Source organism: Ips typographus, linkage group LG2, assembly GCF_016097725.1.
Source record: "Ips typographus isolate SLU linkage group LG2, UJ_Ityp_2.0, whole genome shotgun sequence".
Classification (NCBI taxonomy): domain Eukaryota; kingdom Metazoa; phylum Arthropoda; class Insecta; order Coleoptera; family Curculionidae; genus Ips; species Ips typographus.
In genome coordinates this window covers 14,553,620-14,577,186 of record NC_138423.1, presented here as the reverse complement: position 1 = coordinate 14,577,186, position 23,567 = coordinate 14,553,620, and the positions used below count along the sequence as shown (strand labels likewise).

Genomic DNA, 23,567 nt, shown 5'->3' with positions numbered 1-23,567 from the left:
AACCAAATCAATTACGGTCATTACTATAATGCCGAATACGTAAGCGCACTTTCCATAACAGATCCGGTATTTTTCATTCGTGGAATTACTGTAGGAAGGCAATAAGAAATGTCCTGTTTTTTCCAAATACTTTAACAGTGACTTAAAGTTCATGACTTATTCATCAATGTTATTTATATAAAAAGATTTTGTGACGTGGGTATGGTTAAAAGGTGTAAGCGGATTGCATGTATAAAACTATTTAAAAAAGTTGATATACCTACAAGGTGTTCTTAAATTAGTCAATCTTGTTGCTTTTGATATACTGTATATTACACAAACCCAAAATTTCCTTAATGTCCGACAGGGTGGTTATTTCATCAATAATGACACCTATTAAGGTCAATTATCTAAGAATTAATGCCCTAGGGAGTTATTTTTCATAGTGGCCTCAGGTGAGGGCAATATTTTTTATATTGCCCTTCGACCAATTTTTAAATACATATCTACAGAATGAAAATCAGACATTAAACATTGAAGACACTACAGGCATTACAGGAAATAATGCCCACGTTCGACCTCATGCATTATTGTCCTTATAATGCCCTTGACTTGACTTGACTTGTCTGTTAAATGGCTCTGCTCTCAGCAATTTGCCAGCACGATTACGTAAGAGGCTCAGAAAGTCGGGCCTGTGCCCCTGAACCTCTAGATTTTCACAAAAGTTTACTTCACAAACACAAAAAGGTCTAAAAAACTGCTTAAGGGCACGATCCGAGTGAAAGATATAGTCATTCCTCGTGGAAACTATAACCGTCACTGTCACATCCACGTGGTCCTGACCTAGGTTTTCACCCTTTCCGCCTCTTGGAAGTGCACCGCACAAGACAATTCTCCGTAGACCTTTAGGAATCGACTTTTCCACTTAGAGGCCCCACATTTCCACTCGATCGGCTGCGGAATTCGGTCGTCAACTTCAAATTTCTCTGAATACCGTTTCAAGAAACGTGGTTTCTTAGCGACAAAAAATGGCGCCCACGAAACAGACGTGCGATACGTTTCAAGTTGAAGATCGAACTGTATAATGCCCTTTGTATCTTAATTACTATTTTCATCCAGGTAACCACTATTATTATTAGTATCCAACATTAACTGCTGCTTTTTTTTCATAAAACATAACCTTGGTGGTAGAAAAAATTAGATGCTCTACTGTGGTTGTAAACTGCTTTTTGCACCCTCAAAAAAGTTGCGCACTTTCCTCCCTTAAACTATTTGGAAGATTTAAGAAAAAAAATCGGACAAACTGTGTAAACAATACGACAATTTATTTTCGAATACTCGAAGAACTATATAAATAATACAATCTGACAATAATAATAATTTAATACGCTTCATTGCTCGACTAACTGAAAAGCTGAACATGTTCAATTTTAGCTAACGTAATCAAGCAAGACAACTGAGAGGGAGAGATAAACGACAGATGAACATATAATAATAATCATTACAGGAGCGTACGTCCAATAAAACCATAATAACCTAAACTATTTGATCGTCTAAAATTAGGTATAATAGAATACTCTCTTTTTTAAGCCATTGCGATACTAAGAATAAATATCTTAAGATTTTTCCTACACGAATCTCTTATTAAAATAGCGAAATTTTTGAAGAAATAAAGAAGAATAAAATCAAATCTAGCAACAATATTATTATTATTATTACAGGAATCAAAAAATTGATAGGGGTTAGTGTCCTGGCAATGGTTTCAACTCTTTAATTTGCCTAATCAGGTAAGCCTTTTCGTCGTTGAATTGCTCGTCTTCACACCTGTCTGTGTGAAATTTCATTAAAAACTCTACCAACTTTTCCTGATTCCTGAGCAAAATATCCAGGATCGGTTTCGGTTTATTAGGGTTCGCTACGAATACCTGTAAAAACGGATGTTTTTAGACATTTAAGGCAGTAGAGGAGAACTTGGGGTACCTTAAACACGTGGAAGGCCTCAAACTGGATATTTCTGGAACGTTCCTTTAACATGTTCATCATAAGCTTCAGGTTGTCCGGATTGGAAATGTATCTGGTCATAACCTAGAATGGTTAATAAATGATTAAGATAGTTTTTTATCGGGGTTACAAAGGTACAAAATCCATTAATAAGTGATATCAAAATGAACCTTATTTTAAAGAGAATACTGTAAGCATTGTTGTATTTTTTTATTTTACAATGTACTTTAACGCAACTTATTTTACTAATGTGAGTGAATCATAAAAAATAGTCATTTTGGCTTTATCCCTCAATTTTATAAAGTTTGTGTTACATTTTTAATGAAACGTTAAAAATTACAGTTTAGCTTTTAGTTAAAACATCGATTTTTATTGCTTTAAATTTGACACTTATTGATGTTTTCAACTATTTTCTCTTACTATATTTCTGACAACTTCTCTCAGTTTTAACGTCAGACGATTTTTTTCCGGCTGCAAAGGACCCTTTTCGCAGATGGAATGAAAGTTTTTAACATTTTTTTTTTATATATATGAAACCAGGCGATTTTTGGTACTGTCACCGACCAAAATTGTCAAAAACTAGCTAAAAAAACTGAAATTTGAGTAAGTCAATTTTTATGATACTGTTTTTCAACGGTTTAGCATTGAGAATTGGCTAGAATTACTGTAAACAGCGCGTTAAATCAATGTTCATGATATTAGAATGTTTTTTTAACATTTTGACTTTGAAAATTGATTACAGAGTTACAGCAAAGAATCTAAAAAGTCAATAGAAAGTCAAAATAGAGCCTAGAACAGTATTCAATTTTTATGATAACAAACATTTGTAAGTGAAATTTTTGAAAAGTTAGTAGTAGTAAATAGTTAAGCTATTTTTTTCAGTTGAAAATTTACTGGAATGATTGTACATTAATAAGTATAATTAGATACTAAAATAGCAATATTATTAGCCAACACAAATTAGAGGCTATCAGTGGCAGTACTTTCATTGTTCATGTCATTTTCAAAATGTCTTATTATGCATTATTTTTTAATTAATGTTAATATACAGGGTGATTCACGGTGATGGTATATTAAGAAGTATCTAGAGAACAACTCAATATTTTTCACTGCATGTTGGAGTGTAGCCTAGGTTGGGTCCAAACTCTCTTTCCAAAATCTTTTGGACTTCGGAAAGAACACCGACTTTAGATTTTTAAATGGAACCCCCTGTTTTATAAAAATGGTGAATTTGTCAGCAAAACGGAGGTCTATACTCTAATTAAATCCTCAAGTCCTGAAAGGTTTGCTGATGTGACCTTTTGACATCAGTTAGACAATACTACATGGTTGAAAAGCCCAGAGACAGAAAATAAAAATATACATAGTGGGAAAAAAATCACTTTTTAAATTGATACATTGAACAACCCTTTAACTGTCAGAATAACCGAATTAATGAAGGTTAAAGTAGTAGTTTAGTCAAATTTAATCAAAACTGTCTTTATTGTTCCACACAACACTTTGTATAGACTTTTATGGATAGAAAATAAAATAGGTTTTCAAAAAATATGGCCGGCTGTGTTTATGGGTTGCTTCGTTGGGCCGCCAGAGGGCTCCAAAGCTAACTAAATGTTTTCCTTGACTGTTACCCCTTTAATATCTTTAAAGGATTTTTTTTAAATCGAGCAGATATTTCCCAGATATTTGACACACACCTAGCACAATGATTGCCAAATCTAAAGTAGTAGCAAAACCGAGAGCAAAACTGTAGAAATACAATCATTAAGGTCAATTTTCGCTTGCACTAACTGAACAACCTAACGCGCAAAAACCCATTAGGATAGTGGCGGTGTTTCAGGCAAATTTGACCCTTATAAAGATCGTCATTTGCAAAACAGTTTTTCAAAAAAATTCCAAGCATCACGTCGTGGTAGATCTAGTAAGTCACGTGACCGTGTTTTCCTAATTTTCTATAGTCAAATTAGCCTTTAACCAGTCAAAAAATGTTTGTTGTGCATCCTGTCACTAAACCGTAAATAACACACTTGTATTTGTAGCACTTTGTATTTACTTTTATATGTTGATGGACAGCCAATGAAATGAGCTTCCCATTGACGTATAAAAATTGATTGGTTAGCCGTTTGCCAGCTAGAGGGCGTCAATGATGATCAATTTTTTTGGGGTATCTTTTTGTTTAATTTTTAAAAACTCGCGTAATTGCACTATCTTTGGTAGATTATTATACATTAATGGACAGCCAAGGAAATAAGCTTTCTAAAAATACCCAAACTGGGGTTAATAGGTTGGACGTTTTAGCCACTAGAGGGCGTCAAAGTTGACTCATTTCTTCATGACTTTTTTAGTGCATTTTTTTGTTCAATCATTAATAACTAGCTTATTTGCTACACTTTGTATAAGCTTTTATATGTCAATGGATAGCTAATGAAATGATCTTTTTATTGACATATAAAAGTTGATTGATTAGTTGTATGGTTTCGCCGCTAGAAACAGTCAAAATTTTTGAAAGTAAAATTACCAAATTCATAATTTTTCCTTGTTTTCCAACGGATTTCATTAAAATTACCAAATTTTATTTATTTTATTTATGTTTATATTTCAATGGTAGATTTATAGAAAAAAAATATTGAATGAGTTTATAATATAATTTAGACCTTTTCAATTTGCCTACTTTTTCTTAAATGATCTTTATACACTCCTTAGGCTCATACATAGAAACTTATTCATTCAATTCCCCCATTTCTCTCGAGATTATTTCTATAACTCTCTAATCTTTCTAGTTTAATCACAGATTGTTTTATATCACTCAGCAGATAAGCCAGATGTCATGAATAAATATGGATTTGACTCATTGATAATCTGTAATAATATTTACTGTGAATGAAAAAACTTACAGTAAAATTATGCCTATCCAACAGCAGCTCCCCAAGAAGTTTCAGGCTTTGACGTCTTGTAACATAATTTTCAGAATTGAGTAATCTCTGGTAATGGTTAAAAACTTTATCATAATTCATTTCTAAAAAATTTGCACACACAATTTTATGTCTTGTTAGCAGTTCCTACAAAACAGTTCAATTTTCAGTACTTAAATGAGAAAGGAGTAATAGGAGCTTACCTTAAAAGTTGAAAATGCATCTGAGGCTATGTCAAAGGTGGACACTTCAACATAACGGAAAAAATTATAAAAATCCTCAGAATATAACATAATTTTTGCTAATGCCTCATATCTGGCACACTCCCTCAACATAGTTCCACAATTTAAAGCTATTTCTTGTTGTTCATACCTACAACATTTGCATAATTAGAAAGTCCTGTTTGTTATGAAACAAAGATCAAAACTAACCCACTCATAAGCGTAAATAATATTTCAGGCCTAGTACAAATGTACTCAACTGTAGGAGACCTAGTCCCAATTTGTCTTCTCAATATGTTATTAAACACTTGTGCCACATCCTTTTTGCCCTCAAAGTCGATCCGATTGAGGTTCTGTATTAACATCAACAACAGATTGCTGTTGTACAACTCCTGAGCTAGCTGGGCCACAATGATATCAGTTTGTGGTTCAGCCTCGGAAGTTCCATACAACATATTCTTGATTAAAACCAAATTTTTTGACACCTCCTCCTGGGCCTTTTCTGCTTTCTTGTCGCCCTTTTCCAAAGCGTTAACGGCATCTTTTAGGGCTTTAACCACCTCCGCGGGACCTTTCTGCGACTTTCCAAACAGGGGCATTTTCTTCATGTGTCCTTTTTTTTGATGGAACGTAGGTTTGATGTAATGCAGGAGGTAACCTCTTCAAAGCGGAAACTTCATAGATGCTTTGTTAGGCGGGACGTACGCTAAACTAACGGTTCGTTCATATCTCTGAAATCTGGATTAAATCTGGGTTTAGTATTGAAAAAATAATTTTCTCCAAAAAACCACAGATTTTGTCTATCCAAAAGAGAGATTATTATTTTGACTTGACAAGCAAAGTGCCAACACTGCCAACCCAACACATGTTCACGCTTGAATGACATTATTGACATTCATCTAGGATATTTACATCTGTCTGTCAAATATATGTGGCACCAAGCGGTAACTAAAGACAGTTCGTTTTCTCTCTCTCTTGGTTGGCGTGTGATAAAGAGAGTAAAGTATAATCGATTACAAACAAAACCATTCTGTCATTTATTTGTCTCAAATCAGCTGGTTTTCATACCCCCCCCCCCACAGTATTTGTTGGGTTGGAAATTTAAATCTTGTTTACGTTTCAAACTTGATATTTATTTTATGAAATTATGTTAATAGAGTTAATAGAATTGTTTGTGTTAATATTTTAGATGTGTTCTTTAATGTTACTTACTGTATGAGACGTATTAACCAGGGTGCTCTTATTCCAAACTATCGCAAAAATGTCCAGAGAAGATATTTCCTACTCGGATATAGAGCAGCAATGCTACCAGGAACTAGATAAATTGAAATTGGAAGAGGTAATTTATAAGTAAGAATGTCCTAAGGTCAAAATAAATAAAAAACTGTAAAAGTTGGTCATCATATCGTCTTGTAAAAATAGTACAGTACAACAAGTTTTTTCTTTTACCCTGTCTTACCATATCTTGTTCTCTAATGGAGCTGTACATCAAAGAATAAGAAGTCTAAAGTCTTATATCCCCAATGTATTTTTGTAAGTTACCTTAGTCACAGTATAGCAAGCTTAAGCTAACTTAAACAGTTTAAGATGTATATTTTGGGGCAGTTGGTCAGCATAATATAATATAATAATAATATTTTGCATATCTAAATTGTTATTTTTTTAAGACAGTAAGAATGCTAAACACCTTATTGTTTTTTATAACATAGTATCAATTCCTTTGTTAGTACCTACTATACTCAAAAATATTGATTTCACTATTTTCAAGCTAGTTTCCATTTATAACTCTTTAGCTTATGTGTCAAAATGAAAAGGTGTGGGTGAGATTAAAGTTGATTAAATGAAGGTTTTAAAGGTTTTAAATAAGGTTCATTAAAAAAATAGGTAATTTTATGATTTAAAATTGATATTTTACCAAGTTGATTATCTATGTCCCACAGTCCCAGTGTATGTGAGCACTAGTGGGTGCCACCATCCACCATCTGGATGTATTTTTCCATGTGCTACAATATGCATTTTGCATTGACCTGGAAAACTTTTAAAGATAATTTATGTAAAAATTCCCTATTTATTTATTTATGTAATCTTGTCTATGCTACATTTGTTTGTTACATTAATTATCAAGATAAAATTTAAGTTTACAACATTCACAATCATTGTAAGTTTCCTATAAATCCAAGTTTTGCATGATTAACCCTATCAATAAACTGTTTACCTACAACTTCAGTGTAAATAGCTATTTACGCATAGTTTTCCGTTACGTAATGAACCTCTTTACGCACAGTTGTAAAAAAAGCGCACAGTTTTAAAATCGGCCACAAAACTATCGCTCTAATGCTGAGAAAAATTGATTTTGTTTACATTTCTTCCTTTATCAGAGTGTATTAGATAGAGATCATGGCAATGCATTGTTGATACAGTTTTAGTTTTAAGTAACTACCACTTCGTCTAGAATATTATCTGTCATAAGTAATATTACTGAAAGTTTTTCCTTTCTTCTTAATAACTGTAATGTCACCATAAATAATTAGTTTAAGAACAACACTAATAATTATTTAAGTAACATGATTTGTGAATACGTTATTATTTTTTTGTTTAGTGGCATAATACCTGTGATTAGTACAAATATGATGTCACTACGTTGAAAATATACTTTTTTAATGAAAAGTTACTCTGAATTAAATGAATTGCGAAAACAGGACTTTCCATTTGGTCGTAGGTAAAGTATAGTACGTCACACGTGTTCTAAGGCATTTTACGCACTCATGGAATTTACACACTCGCCGCTACGCGGCTTCGTGCGTAACTTTTTCCATATCGTGCATAAAATGCGTCTTACAGCACTAGTTACGTAATATACTATTGTGTATTTCGCGAAACAAATGAGATAATTAACTTTACTCTCTTTCAATCAATCAATCAATAATTATTTCTAGCACTAAACCTAGTATTTAAGCAATTGAGCAATTTCTACTTGGTCATATGTGTACACTCACAAGTAGTTTACCTTTTTGAAAAGTTATCTCTGAAACTGTTTAGAAATAAAGATCTCATACAATATCAAATTATTACCTTTTTAGGAATCAATAATATCAGAACTAAATGGTATGCTCAATCAAAGAACTTACATCGAGGACAAAATTAAAGGATTATCACGTCTCATTCCAACCTTAAAACTAATGAAAAACGAAGCTTCAGACCTTGTCACCACTATAAACGATATTTCCGACAGCTCTGAGAAAATCAGTAGTAAAATCCGGCAACTTGATTCAGCACGTGTATGTACTTCTTCTGGTCTCCATTTAGTATTATCAGAACTCCATTATTATAATAGGGTCACGTAGATGAATGCCTGCTTCGCGTTAACGACTTGATCGACTTAGAAATCTGCTCCCAAGGGGTACAACAAGCCATCCTGGACTTGGATTACGAGAAAGGAGCAGCTCATGTGCATAGATTTTTGTCAATGGACCAATCGTTGTTGAAACGTACTGCTAATGACGTAAACAATGTGTCTGATATGTTGAAATCGGTCAGGACTTTACAAGAAGCCGCGGCTCAATTGAGGGCTATAGTGGAGCATAAATTCAATGAAGCGGTCGAACATGAGGATTTGGGTTCTGTGGAAAGGTTTTTTCAAGATATTTCCTCTTGTGGGGATGCACGAAGAAGGTATGTTAGTTAATTAATGATTGTTTGGTGTTAACTGGGGACGTAATTCAGGGATAAAGAGTTTTCTGCACTTTCCTGCGTGGTAAAATCGCTCTAACCGCCGACAAAAATTGAAAAGTGCAATCAACACATCTTTAGCAGACAAACGTTATCCGATTGTTTATGCTGATACTTTGGTATTGCTGTTTGAGGGTTTGGCTCGAGTTATAGACACTCATCAACCATTACTAGAAACTTACTATGGACCTGGAAGATTGCTGTCAGCTGTTAGTATATTACAAAAAGAGTGCGACAAACAAATAAAACGGGTTATACTAGAATGGGGAAAAACCCGACATATTCAGAAAAAGTTGCAACAAATTTCTGATTCATCTAGAATGACCTCTAGTGGTAGTTTCAGCAAGTTGGAGAAAATCGATCCTAAAGACTTGGATATTTTGATTGGGGAAATCACACTAATGCATTTTAGGTGCGAGTTGTATATTAAATTTCTGGAACGAAAAGTGCTAGTAAGTTTTACTGTAATCACTTTGATTAATTAAAAAATGGTTAAATATTTAAGGCTGATATTGAGATTGGTGTAACTGACCCTGAAAGAAAACCAGTCAAAGTAAAGCACTAGAACAGCTTATTTTAAATAGTGAATTGAGTCAGTGCAAACACGATTTGTTGTCTAATTATCTTAGATTGGAACAGTATTTTATGGAGGAATCGGTGGCGAAAGCGGTAAATATGGATACAGTAGAAAGTTCGATGCAAACTTCCAGTATGGTGGATGATACTTTTTTTATTATTAGAAAATGCATCAGGTAAGACTATTTCATGGTCACTCAGAAAATTAATTGAAAGGTAATTTCCCTGGTTTTAGGCGTTCTATTTCTACAGGAAGCTTGGACGGCATTTGCGTTACCATAAATAATGCTTGCAGAGTATTGGAAAACGATTATTGTGACGTTTTAAAGGCCAGATTGAAACAAGGCTATCCGTCTGGCTATTTGGATCTAACGCAGGCCTACAACGTACTACAAAATTCAATACAACAGGGACGACTACAACCCGGAGATACTGAACAGTCGCGTACCGCTTTTATTGTAAGTATAACCAAATTAAGACAAGTTAACATTATTTGCTACTACCTTCACTATCATCATAAGTGCTTCTGTTCTTTATCAAAAACTCGGCCAGAGCTATAATTGGTTCTGGCGGTCTTTCTTTAGCTAAATAAGATAATCCGCTCGTTACAATCGGTACTACAGTTTGATCCAGATACTGCCTAGTGGGAAGGCAGCTCAGGTCAATAGAGTTTTTTTTGCAAATATTCTCCCGGTTGTCCATTTTCAAAGCGGCTTTCACCACTTTACAGTAAGTGGGATTTCCGGCCAAACGACACACTTCTGCTGCTATTTCTTGATCGCCAAGGATGGTCGAGTGTTGCCGTTCCAAGACTTTTGGTTGTTCCGGTTGTTGATCGCCTTCAGACACACTGGTTTTGGTTTGTTCTTCGTTTTCCATGATTATGTATTAACTTTATATTGTGGTGTTATTTATTGGCTCTATGCTTGAAATTATTTTTTATAGAAGTGACAGATTTAATGATTTGACAGTAGACTGAAATTATAAATATACAGTGAAGATACAACTTTTTTCTGTCTGACAAAACTTGTAAAATTGTAATTGTGAAGGGCGATTCGCATTTTCCGGACCGGCAACGTCCGGTCAAAACTAAACTCATTCAAACTTCACTGACGGATGTCCGTGACGGTTAAAACTACAAAAACGGTAAGTCTACCGTTAAAACGGTATATTTACCGTTTTTGTAGTTTTACTATCTTTCTCCTATTTTTTGTATATAATCTACCGTTTTTAATTATGTTATTGCCATTATGTTGGTTGTGAAACTTTTCATATACTTTTTCAATTTATTGATAGGACATTTAATAAGGATTCTAAAATGCACTTAAAACAGTAATTTTCTTACTCCAAATTATTCTCTAAAACCACGTGATGTCTGTCACTATTGTCAGACATGTCAAATTTTACTAGAATTTGCAAGAATCACAGTTTTCGAAACAAGACGATTTTCTGAGATATAACAGTTATTTTGACAATTGTCACTTCATAGTCTTAGTCATCACGTGACAACTGTCAAACCATGCTCTAAAGTTACAAAAATCAGGGTTTAGGAACGTTTTTTGCAGTATTTGATATAAAACATGTTTCTGAGATTTATGACAGTTATTTTGCCAATTGTTCACGTGACCGTCTAACTGAATAGTGTTCTACAATCACGTGATAACTGTCACTAAACGTCAAAACTGTCAAACCATGCTCTAAAGTTGCAAAATCAAGATTAAAAACGTTTTCTTGCAGTATTTGATATAAAACGTGTTTCTGAAAATTATGACAGTTATTTTGCCAATTGTCACGTGACCGTCTAACTCAATAGTGTTCTACAATCACGTGACAACTGTCACTAAACGTCAAAACTGTCAACCATGCTCTAAAGTTGCAAAAATCAGGATTTAAAAACGTTTTCTTGCAGTATTTGATATAAAACGTGTTTCTGAAAATTATGACAGTTATTTTGAAAATTATCACGTTACCGTCTAGCTAAATAGTGTTCTACAATCACGTGACAACTGTCACTAACGTCAAAACTGTCAAACTATGGTCTAAAGTTGCAAAAATCAGGATTTAAAAACGTTTTCTTGCAGTATTTGATATAACACGTGTTTCTGAAAATTATGACAGTTATTTTGAAAATTATCACGTTACCGTCTAGCTAAATAGTGTTCTACAATCACGTGACAACTGTCACTAATGTCAAAACTGTCAAACTATGCTCTAAAGTTGCAAAAATCAACGTTTAGAAACGTTTTCTTGTAGTATTCGATATAAAACGTGTTTTTTCAGATTTATGACAGTTATTTTGACAATTGTCACGTGACTATTGTCAGACATGTCAAAGTTTTACTAGAATTTGCAAGAATTACATTTTAACACAGTTTTAGAGACAAGACGATGTTCTGAGATTTAACAGTTATTTTGACAGCTGTCACGTGATCATCTAGCTAAATAGTCTTCTGAAATCACGTGACAACTGTCAATCTCGTCAAAACTGTCAAACCATGCTCTAAAGTTGCAAAAATCTGGGTTTAGAAACGTTTGCAGTATTTGATATAAAACACATGCAAATGCTTTAAATGATTCAAATTAGTCACTTGTATTAATGTTGTAAAACTTCTCCACAGGAATTCCTTTCAAGAACGTTATAACATTCATTTGGATGTTTTCCATGGACTAACAAAACGTTCTTTTAGCTTTTTTTTAGTAAGGGGTATAAAAAAATTCACAATAATTTTATAGTTAATCAGAACCCATTTGGCTTTCTGGGACGCTCAGAGAGAATTGAAAAACACTGAGATTTTATGGAAACATCCAAACGCTGGTTTCCTTCTTGAGAGGCATTCCTATTTTGATTTGATTTTTAGCATAGTTTAGATAAGAACCCAAATGGCAATTATAAGAAAAAAAAGTTTTGACAAGTACCTCAAAATTAACACGTCAGAGTTGAGAACTAAATACAAAAAATATAACTTTTTCGAAACCATCCAGAGTTACTGCTTAACTGTAGCAAAATTGTATGTTATAAGCATGTGTCATTTTAGGTGGCTTTAAACAATGCGGACTGCAGTACCGAATACGTGACCGCATTGGTGGACAACATTATGAAGGAAATCGAAGCGGCGTGTCCCAACATGAACAGCAAAGAACGAGGCAAACTAGAAAGTTGCCTGTCAGGAATTTCAGCTGTCAGCGCTAATCTGACCGGCATTATCGAGTACGGTATACAACAGTTGAGAAGTACCGTAGTCAAGCCACGAGTCAATCCTTGGGTGGATAATTTTTTGAATTTTAGCCATCAACTGACAGAGGTTTTAATGCTTAAGTTTGTTTTTTTTTTTTGGTTAACAGTAAAATTTCAGGATGAATTATCCGCGTACGAAGCTGGTGAATCTTTTGTACAAACGTTAATAATGAACCTGGAAACTTTGTTAACGTCCTTTAAGGACATTCTCTCGGCTAATAATTACGATCAGTTCATTCAAGTGTTGACGTCGGAGGTGACGCAACGTTTGGAGAAAGTTGTCATGAAAAGTCAATTTAACCGGGTAAGATGGTTTCTTAAACGGTCAGACAGTTTATCAGTTTGACAATATAAGTGTCAGATTTTAATTGGTTTCAGCAGAAGCTTTATAAATATAATTATAAAACAAACAAACCCAAAGCAAATAACGACATTATTTGAGACATTATGTCAGAAATGAATCTCAATTTGTTTTTCTGTACTACATGGTTGCAAGATCAAACGCGTTTCTATCCCGTGATTTAAAAAATAGTAGTTTTCCTATTCAGTGTGCAAAGTTATGTTTTCCCACACGCGAAAGCAGTTAGACGAACGACGCGAAGCGGAGTTCGGATAAGCTTCAAGTGCGGGAAAACTACTTTGCACACGTGTTAGGAACATATTTTTTCTACGAATGAAATATCTATACATTTTGTTTTTAATTTTTATTGATATTAAAAACAACAACTTATAACTATTTATTGTTATTAACAACATTAATGTTAAATGTACAGGGTGCTGCATTTTCGATGGTTTTACGGGGTACAGAGAAAACGGTAATAGATAGAAAAAAAGTAGCATACGTGTTCTGATCTCTTTTTCTGAGCTGAGATGACTGGCGAAAAGTGGGCGGCGCAATCTTCTTTTGTTTCAAAGATACGGGGGGGTTTTCGAAAATTGTTAATTTTTGAACCTCTTCTGTATTTCAGTTGCTCTTAAAGTTATCAAAAAAAGGAAGAACGGTTCCCGGTAGAAGTTTTCATATAGAATCCAATGGCGTAGTCAGTTTTTTTTCTATTCCGTTTAGTTTCTGACATATGACAGTAAGTTACATTTTTTAAATGGAACATCCTATATATTTTTACGTCATTTAATTCTGTTGATTTTTACCTTTTCAACGGTGTATTACAACATATAAGTTTGTAGAGGTTAATCCTGTTATTTTAAAAAAAGACCTTCGCTAAGCTAAAAAAAGGCCAATATCTAAAATACCAAACAAAATCGGAAATAAAATAAACTAACACATCAGAAAATTAAATTTTTTTAATAAATCTTATTAAAAATCTAAGTTACAAACAGTTCTACCGTCACTTTAATAAGAAAAGTGTCCATTTCTATTATCTACTATTTTTAAGGTAGAAGTTGAAAAAACTGTTTATTAACGACATGTAACATGTTAATATAAACATAGCCAAATTTGGTTTTGACTGTGGGTATTTTTATACATATTATTTAGCACTTTTTTGTTAAGGAAACGCTTTTTTTCTAATTACCAAGATTAACGTTACAAACTTATATGTTTTATTACACCGTTGAAAAAGTAAAAATCATCAGAATTAAATGAACTAAAAATATATAGGGTGTTCCATTTAAAAAAATATAACTTACTGTCATATGTCAGAAATTAAACGTAATAGAAAAAAACTGACTACGCCATTGGATTCTACGTCAAAACTTCTACCGGAAACCGTTTTCCTTTTTTGATAACTTTAATAGCAAATGAAATACAGAGGGGGTTCCAAATGACCAATTTTCAAAAGCCCCCCGTATCTTTGAAACAAAAGAAGTTTGCGCCGCCCACTTTTCGCCAGTCATCTCAGCTCAGAAAAAGAGATCAGAACACGTATGCTACTTTTTTTCTATCTATTACCGTTTTCTCTGTACCCCGTAAAACCATCGAAAATGCAGCACCCTGTACAGTTGGTCGCGTTTTTTAAATTGATCGCAGATTGAGCAACTGAAGGTAAAATACTGGTACTTGGAACTGCTTCACTTCACTTTAGGATTGAAGGTCAGAATTTTGTTACTTAATCCTTTTTTATAACTTGTGGATTCATCAATGTATTCTTCAGCTACCGTAGTCGATTTCCAACCCCCCAAGCGTTTTATGTCAGTGATTCCTTATCCAGAATCGGCCAGGAACGTTGCCGATGATCGACGATAACTGTGCCCTGTGTAGAGTTCTGGATTTGGCAACTTCAAAAAAATAGCTATTTCAGAAGGCATTTTTCCAAAACTGTTTACTCCAACACTTTGCGAAAAACATTTACCCTTTCTGTAAACTAGGAAAAAACGATTGTTTGACTTTTTTGGACGTAGGCCGGTGTATCTTCTGTACAGTTGCAGGTAGGTTCCGTTATGAACTTCTTCTGATATTATAAAGTTTCTTGCTGTATGATTTTTGGAATCCCTAATTTTAACAATTATGAGGTTTCCTTTGTCTTCAATATCTGTAGTGGTTAAATTGGCTAGCTCTTCCCTTCGACATGCACCAGCAAGTCCGAATATAGTGGCAACTTTAATTAACAGGTAAATTTCATCTGGTGCGGAGTTCATAAAACTGAATATTTCTTCTTTTGTAAAAATTTTCGCCTTTTTAGGTTTAAAACCAACATTCTGCTTTTTCAGAAATGCAGTGAGCTTATAAAATTCACCGATATCGATGTCTCTTTTTATTTTTATTACATTTTTGAGCATTGAATACTTTGACCACATTGTGTTAGGTTTGAATTCTTTGCTTAAAGTAACAAAATACGCTAAAAGTACCTCTTCCTTTAAGGTTTTTATCCCCTTTTGTTCGCACCATTGGGTAAACAACTCGTACTGTTTCTCGTATTTTTCTCGCGATTTGAGAGGCAGCAATTGCAAGCTAGCCATGTTGGCGGCTTTTAGAACATCTTCCGGAAGTTCATCTTCAGTGATATCCATTATTAAAATAGTTTTTTTAACTTAAATAAGTAAGAATAAACACTGTTGTAGACTTTAAATTGCATATAAATGCGTTGTTTGACAATGAGCTTTGGTTTCTAAGGAAACAAGCCTCATTTTCAAAGACAGAGACAAGGTGGTTTATTTACCTAAACTGTACGGTAGAATAATGTGAAAAAAGTCGTGTTTTTATATGAAACCCCTGAATATTATTACATTTTTGAATTCTACGCAAAATTCTAAGCAGATTTTATGTATAATAGTCTATATAAAACCACTGTTGCAAGGTATAATCAGCATTTTAAAAAGTGTGCGGGAAAAAATTTTTCCCGCATAGTGTGCGGGAAAGTGCCACTTTGCACACACTTTTACGTATGCAAAGTAGCTTATTTGCAAACATTCGTAGAAAAAATTGTTTTTGTTGGAATAACTAACGTTCTATCATTGTTAACGTTCTGCTAAAACGTGTACATTTGAAATTTGTTTCGCTCCTACCTATAACGGCCATATTTTCTCGAGGTAATTACTGCAAGTAGTTAGTAATGGCATTGATTTTATATATTACTCGGTAAATCAATGGTAATGATTTGTGCCGTCATAGTTATATACAGAGTAAGCACTACTTACATCAGCTAATTGTCATATTGTCAAGACTGTCAAAAGCACCAACTGTATTGAGTGTTTCTGTTACAGTATTATTTCAGTTTGTCTACTCTTTATTACAGTTATTTTTAATTAAAATGTTGTTAGCCGCACTTCTAAATATTGAGGTTGTGTTGGTGCACTAAAAAAATATCAAGAAAATAAGCACATTTTTATCGTTGTTTTATGTTGTAACTTACCACTTCTGTCACTTTTATAGTGACAGTATTGTTAACTACTTAACAGTTTGGTTGAGTAGTATGTTGTGGTAAATAAGTTTGTTCAGTTTGACAGCTACATACGGCGAATCTCATCATATGTTTCAGATTTTTTGTAATTTCCTAATTAGACCAACATTCCTCTCTACAAAACACTGTAAATCGTGAAAACACACAAAGAACGTGATTATTTTTGAATTTATACACTATACCACCAACTTTTCTAATCTTTTTTAGTTAGTCCAGTTGACGAAAACATTTTTGGGCATAGAAGAATGTATTTAACGTTGGTTTTGTGAAGTTTTAAATAAAAGAGTAAAAAAAATGCCAAAACTTGAAGAAGTAGTTCATGTTCTTAAAGTGGAGGTGTAAAAATACAAAAGAAAAGTGAAAGGTGTAGTTGGTATTGTGTTTTTTACCTTCTTTTTGTATTAAAAGAATTAAATGTCAGTTTTCGTCCGTATATTAATCTCGTACATGGATATTTTATGGCATTTATGCAAAATTAAAACTAAAACTTTTTCCGCCTTTAACAAAGACCAGTGACAACTAAAAACGCTGGGTTTCGAACTACATCTGTAAGTAACGACAAATAAACTGCGCGCCACCTCAACCGGGACAGTGATTTTTTTGGGTCATTTTTAAAACCTCACCATTTCTAAAAAAAACGACAGATTTTGATGCAGTTTGGACTATCATTGAGCTTAATTTATGGGATTTTGGTTGATGGAAAACACTCTGACTTAAGTGGAAGAACAATTTGTGCAAACAATTTCAAGTTTCACTCACTGTCGCAAGGAGACCCTGTAAGGTCTTACCAAATATGGGCCTTGTCCTGAAAAGTACTCAGATTATGTAAGAAATAATGTTGAACATACAACGGCATTGAATGATAGATACAAACCTGCTAATATGGCTTAATTCAAGATTAAACAGTGTTTTATCCATTTTTCGGAAAAATCGATATTACTTCGGACACATGACGTTAATTAAGAAACGCCCAAAAACGTCCCGAGGTAATACCCTAGAAAACAAGTTCCTATGTAACAAAAAAGTTAAAATTATTTATTAGTAAAGTGGCTGTAATTTAATACTTTTTTTTTTTTGCGCTCGTTCTTGTCCCACTTTGATTGTCTTTAGCCACCCTGTATGGTCTTATTGATCATGGGGTTGCTTCAAAAATTATATATTGGATCTACACCCAACTAAAATGACACATAAAAAGCTGCTGCCATAACTTAATTCGAGCTTGAGCACTGTAATGTCGTCTTTTTTGGATAAATCAATATTTCTTGAGACTCCATCTCTCCAATCGTTAGCTTCATGTTTGAAGCGTCGTTATCCTATGTTAGTTATATGTTGTATTTTTAGCAGTTGCCCTCCATTCCTCTCTATCTGACGTGCTTCTAATGCTGTCTTGGAAAGATTTTCCTGTAAACTGCTTCACCTGGTCCAGCCATCGTTTTGGAGAACGTCCTCGAGGTCGTGTTCCCTCTACCTTCCCTTGGACCATAAGTTTTTCGAGATTGTCATCTTTCCTCCTGCTGACATGTCCAAAATACTTGAGAATCAGTTGTTTGATTTTAGTTGACAATCTGACTTGGATGTTAAGTTCTTCGAGTATGGATACGTTAGTTCTGCGGTCTGTCCAGGCAATCTTCAGTAGTCTTCTCCAGACCGACATCTCGAACGCATCCAACTTGGTGTTGTCTGTGCCTTTTAAGGTCCAGGATTCTGCTGCGTATAGCGCAATTGGAAAAACGAGGGTGTTTACTAATTTGCATTTTGTTGTGGTTGTTATATGCCGATCTTTCCAAATTTTGTTGAGTTTGGTCATGGCCGTTTTGGCAAAAGCTATCCTTCTTCTGATTTCTTGACTAGATCCGCCATTTCTGCTGATGTGGGCACCTAGATAAGTTATTTCCTCCACGTTCTCGACATCTTTAATATTAGGCATTTCTTCCATGCTGTGCGAGCGATCTATAAACATAAGTTTCGTTTTCTGACGGTTCAGTTGTAGACTGAACTCCAAGCTCACTCTCTCTACTCGCTCAATGAGACTCGACATTTCCTGCTCATCTTTGGCGATAAGTGTGGTGTCATCAGCGTAGCGGAGATTATCCATCCTTCTGCCACCTATGACAACTCCTCCTTCCCAGCCGTCCAAGGCTTTCCTTATGATATATTGTCCATATACGTTAAACAATAAGGGTGACAGAACACAACCCTGCCGTACACCATGTTCCACGTTGAAAGGTTATTCTATCCACCTTCATTAGTGTTATGTTTCTTGAGACATGGCACGTTAATTGGGAAACGCCCAAAAACGTCTAAATAACACTTCCTTATGTTAAAACAAAAAAATAATGTTTGGTCCATTGGGGGCCCACTTGAAAATGTTATTTTTTTTGCACGCTCTTCTTTCACACCCTGTATAAGGCAGTTAGAGTGCATTAAAGCAAAAGTTTTTTACATTAGTAAAGAGCCAACAAACCAAGCTCAATGACGGTCCAAACCGCATTAGAATCTGTTGTTTCGTTTCAGAATGGCTTAGTTTTAAAAATAACCCAAAAACATCCCTGTCCGGGTTGACGTGACGAGCAATTTAGTTAAGTTTTCTAATGGGCAGGGCCAATACAAACTAAAGTTTCATTGCTGTGACTCGTTTTTTACATTATTATTTATTGAAACTGGTAATTAACAAAAGAAAAGAAGCAACATAGATTTTTTTATAGTTAGGTGGTTTGGTCTTGGACAAGGAAGTCCGATCTCTGGCTGGCTACATAACTGCTGGCACTTGCTGGTCGGCTAGAGACCAATTTGCCAGATTAACGCAGATTGCAACCATCTTGAATTTCGATCAAATCGACGAGATTAACGATTATTGGGGAAACGCGGACGGGGCAATCACTTGGAGGCTAACTCCGACCGAAATAAAACGTGTCCTAAATTTGCGGTAAGTGCAAATTAATAAAATATAGATAATGTTTTTTAAAATGTTTGTTTCAGGACCGATTTTCGATCCGATGATATTAAACGATTACGTTTGTAATCATACTTAAAAATGTTAAAAGTGAGGTCAAGTTTATAAAGTGTATTAAAGTTTAAAGGATGAAATAAAGCTGTTCATAAGTTTAGTTTTCCTTATACTATTACAAAAAAGATTTTTGCTTGCTAGGAATTCTAAAACAGATTGAGGATTCCAAAAATGTCGTAAACATAGTCATTTTTTCTCTCTAAGTGTGTTTTACATGCGATTTGGTCCCTAAATGTCCATTGAAACCGTCTTTCTGACAGTGTATACTTTGACACCACTTTTCTCCAAGACTTTACTTGATTTTGTAGGGTTTTTTTCAGGTAATTGAATAGGAAATTTAATGAAGATTCGAAAAACGTACGGATTCTTTATATAGAATGGATTATCATTGCAATTGATTTTTGCGAGATATTTAGGATAAAAACGTAAATTTTGGAAAAACGCCCTCTACAGGAAAGACAAAAAACTAAATTAAACATGCGTTTTGAGATGCTTTAAAGCACAGAAAATGGTCTTTAAAATGGCGCAAAAACGAAGTTTCTATGATAAGCCATTTTCGAGATATTTAATTTCTTTCAAAGCAAACTTTGGAATATCCCCACCACTTTATACGAAGAGATAGAAAAAAAGGTTAAATAGCAAAATTGTTCAACGAAAATAGACAATGCTTTTTCAAACCTTCCATATCCATTCTAACCATATCTATAGAACCGCGCGTATAAGAATTCCATTTTTCAACATTTTTCATTTTTGTGGTGTCGAAACGCCCCCTAACGGTGAATTTAGAAAACTGAAAACTATTTCCAGCATATTCTCCTGGCTATATCAAATTTACTAGACAGATTTTTTTTCCAAAGTGCTGAGTTTCCGAGAAACAGCCGCATGCACGGCTTATTGGAACACCCTGTACTTTTCAAAGATATGAAATAGATTCGGGGATAAAACTAGATTCTAATTTCCTTTTCTGTGATCAGACGACAATAATCTACGGGCGTTTCAAGATAAGAGATACTCCCTCTGGTGATCAGTTTTAAAAATAGTTTCGGGCATTCCAGCTGTCATTTTTGACATACTTTTGAGCCATTCTACGTCTGTTGGGACTACATTGGTCGCTGGATTTCATTTCTTCATGGTCAATCTGTGCCAAATTGTATTATTTCGTCTCAAAACCGGCATAGATCGATTCCGCTGATGTTCTAGTCTGCATATTTGTTGCTTTTGAGCCATTCTACGTCTGTTGGGACCACATTGGATGCTGAATTTGGCTCGTTCGTGGTCAATCTGTACCAAATTGTATTATTTCGTCTCAAAACCGACATAGATCGATTCCGCTGATGTTCTAGTCTGCATATTTGTTACTTTTAAGCCATTCTACGTCTGTTGGGACCATATTGGATGCTGAATTTGGCTCGTTCGTGGTCAATCTGTGCCAAATTGTATTATTTCGTCTCAAAACCGACATAGATCGATTCCGCTGATGTTCTAGTCTGCATATTTGTTACTTTTAAGCCATTCTACGTCTGTTGGGACCACATTGGATGCTGAATTTGGCTCGTTCGTGGTCAATCTGTACCAAATTGTATTATTTCGTCTCAAAACCGACATAGATCGATTCCGCTGATGTTCTAGTCTGCATATTTGTTACTTTTAAGCCATTCTACGTCTGTTGGGACCATATTGGATGCTGAATTTGGCTCGTTCGTGGTCAATCTGTGCCAAATTGTATTATTTCGTCTCAAAACCGACATAGATCGATTCCGCTGATGTTCTAGTCTGCATATTTGTTACTTTTAAGCCATTCTACGTCTGTTGGGACCACATTGGATGCTGAATTTGGCTCGTTCGTGGTCAATCTGTGCCAAATTGTATTATTTCGTCTCAAAACCGACATAGATCGATTCCGCTGATGTTCTAGTCTGCATATTTGTTACTTTTAAGCCATTCTACGTCTGTTGGGACCATATTGGATGCTGAATTTGGCTCGTTCGTGGTCAATCTGTGCCAAATTGTATTATTTCGTCTCAAAACCGACATAGATCGATTCCGCTGATGTTCTAGTCTGCATATTTGTTACTTTTAAGCCATTCTACGTCTGTTGGGACCACATTGGATGCTGAATTTGGCTCGTTCGTGGTCAATCTGTTTCAAATTGTATTATTTCGTCTCAAAACCGACATAGATCGATTCCGCTGATGTTCTAGTCTGCATATTTGTTGCTTTTGAGCAATTCTACGTCTGTTGGGACCACATTGGATGCTGAATTTGGCTCGTTCCTGGTCAATCTGTTCCAAATTGTATTATTTCGTCTCAAAACCGGCATAGATCGACTCCGCTGATATTCTAGTATGCATATTTGTTACTTTTGAGCACTTCTACGTCTGTTGGGACCAGATTGGACGCTGAATCTGGCTCCTTCGTGGTTAATCTGTCACATTGACATGTCATTTTTCCGTTTGTTTACGTTGATTTTGGTTAGGAATTTAGAACTGTCCTTTCAATTTTTTTGAAAAATAAAAAATTTTAAAGTGTTTTTTTTTGTACTTATTTTACCTAATTTAAGGTCCTTTGGTATAAATATGTCCTTTGCTGTGCATTGGAACCCTCCTGGAGCAAAATAAAAAATTGCACTTTTCGCAAAAATAGCATTTTTTCAATTTTTGAATGATTTTAACTTTTTTATGTGAACTCATATATAGAGGATAAAAAATACTACAAAATGAGCAAAAACTGGCCTCTCTAGCTCTTCATGTTACCGAGATATTTACATTCAAAAAGTAGTAAAAACAGACAGAGAGATTCTTTATAATCTTTCAATTTTTTTGAAAATGTGCCTTCGGATTTAGGATATTTCTTCAAATAAATTTAAAATCAAATAAAATCAGAAAATCAATTTTTTTGTTTGTTTCGGATATCATAGGAAGTACTCGGAAAATCAAGATTTTTAAAACCGCAGAAAAATTGACAGTGTCATATTATTTATAATGTTAAGTTAGGAATGGATTGCCGATTTTAGTTCAACTGGCGCTGCAATCTTAACTTGAAACGCCAATAATTAAACGAATTTAAAACAAAATGTACGTCGAGTTATGCAACTAGCAATACCTCTTCGATTATCTGCCGCCAGACCATTCAAAAATTACCGACTATAGTTATCTACCTGTCCGTTGTAGGCGCCACAGTCGCACGATACACGCAGGTAATTAAAGTAACAGCACTTTATTTGAGCTACGGTGCGGTAAAGAGAGACGTGAGTGACCTCCCCACGGAATTAAGTGCTAAAAAGTGTCACAAGATAACTCGGACTGTGTGTTGTAGTGCGAACAAAAATACGTTTGTTATGTTTTTCCATATTGTGTGAAAGGAATACTTTTTAGCGCTACATGTACGTATTCAGCATACTTTAATATAAAACTTTATAATATTTTACTTTTATAAAACTAGTTAGTTACACACGTATACCACTTGCTTGAGGGAGTATCCGTGGTAAAACGCTCTGTAAATAGTAATTTTTAAAAAAATGTATCATTGTTATGGTTTGATTCAAATTAACAAAAAGTCAAGGAGGTCAAGTGGACTAGCTTATGTCCTTGTAGAGAAATTCTTCGACTTCAAACCGATACCGGTATTTAATAGCCGACCGGAATGGTCAAGTGCAAAAGAGATAAAATATATGGGTTAGGGCTTTGAATGGGCACTCAAGTAAACCTAAAGAACGATAACTTGCACCCACATAAATCTTTACAGTGACTGGGAAATTTGACAGGTTTTACCTACTACAAATCTGTCAAACGAATGCACTGCAGATAACTTTACGCTAATCAACATTCATCTGTCATTTATTTGTACTTGGTATCATGTGACTTTTAAGTCACTTAAAAGTAAAAAAAATACAAATCTGTCCAAACGAATGCACTGCCACCTTACGACAGATAACTTTACGCCAATCAACATTCATCTGACAGGTGGTTTTTTATGTAGTGTTTTGACACCTGTCATTTATTTGTACTTCGTATCACGTGACTTTTAAGTTAAAAAATACTGTAAAATATAAAA

General features: G+C 34.5%; 3 protein-coding genes across 3 annotated transcripts; 1 reads left to right on the top strand and 2 right to left on the bottom strand.

The window, feature by feature from the left end:
• Positions 1–1,280: 1,280 nt before the first annotated feature.
• Positions 1,281–5,972, bottom strand: Mo25 (calcium binding protein Mo25). Its single transcript, XM_081972093.1, has 5 exons — positions 5,321–5,972; positions 5,093–5,261; positions 4,872–5,036; positions 1,960–2,064; positions 1,281–1,904 (listed from the first exon to the last, which is right to left on the bottom strand). Exons 1-5 carry the CDS (start codon positions 5,716–5,718, stop codon positions 1,722–1,724), a joined length of 1,020 nt encoding a protein of 339 aa, XP_081828219.1. The 5' UTR covers positions 5,719–5,972; the 3' UTR covers positions 1,281–1,721.
• Positions 5,973–6,144: 172 nt separating this feature from the next.
• On the top strand, positions 6,145–19,614 carry Cog4 (conserved oligomeric Golgi complex subunit 4). Its single transcript, XM_081972092.1, is given in 12 exon segments — positions 6,145–6,449; positions 8,191–8,388; positions 8,445–8,741; positions 8,743–8,782; positions 8,834–9,291; positions 9,345–9,396; positions 9,399–9,591; positions 9,651–9,873; positions 12,451–12,717; positions 12,769–12,954; positions 19,213–19,433; positions 19,487–19,614. Coding segments are annotated over 12 exon segments (2,256 nt in total). The 5' UTR covers positions 6,145–6,371; the 3' UTR covers positions 19,530–19,614.
• On the bottom strand, positions 9,846–10,411 carry LOC145724028 (uncharacterized). The gene has a single exon (XM_081972094.1). The coding sequence runs from the start codon at positions 10,292–10,294 to the stop codon at positions 9,905–9,907; it is 390 nt and encodes a 129-aa protein (XP_081828220.1). The 5' UTR covers positions 10,295–10,411; the 3' UTR covers positions 9,846–9,904.
• Positions 19,615–23,567: the final 3,953 nt, after the last annotated feature.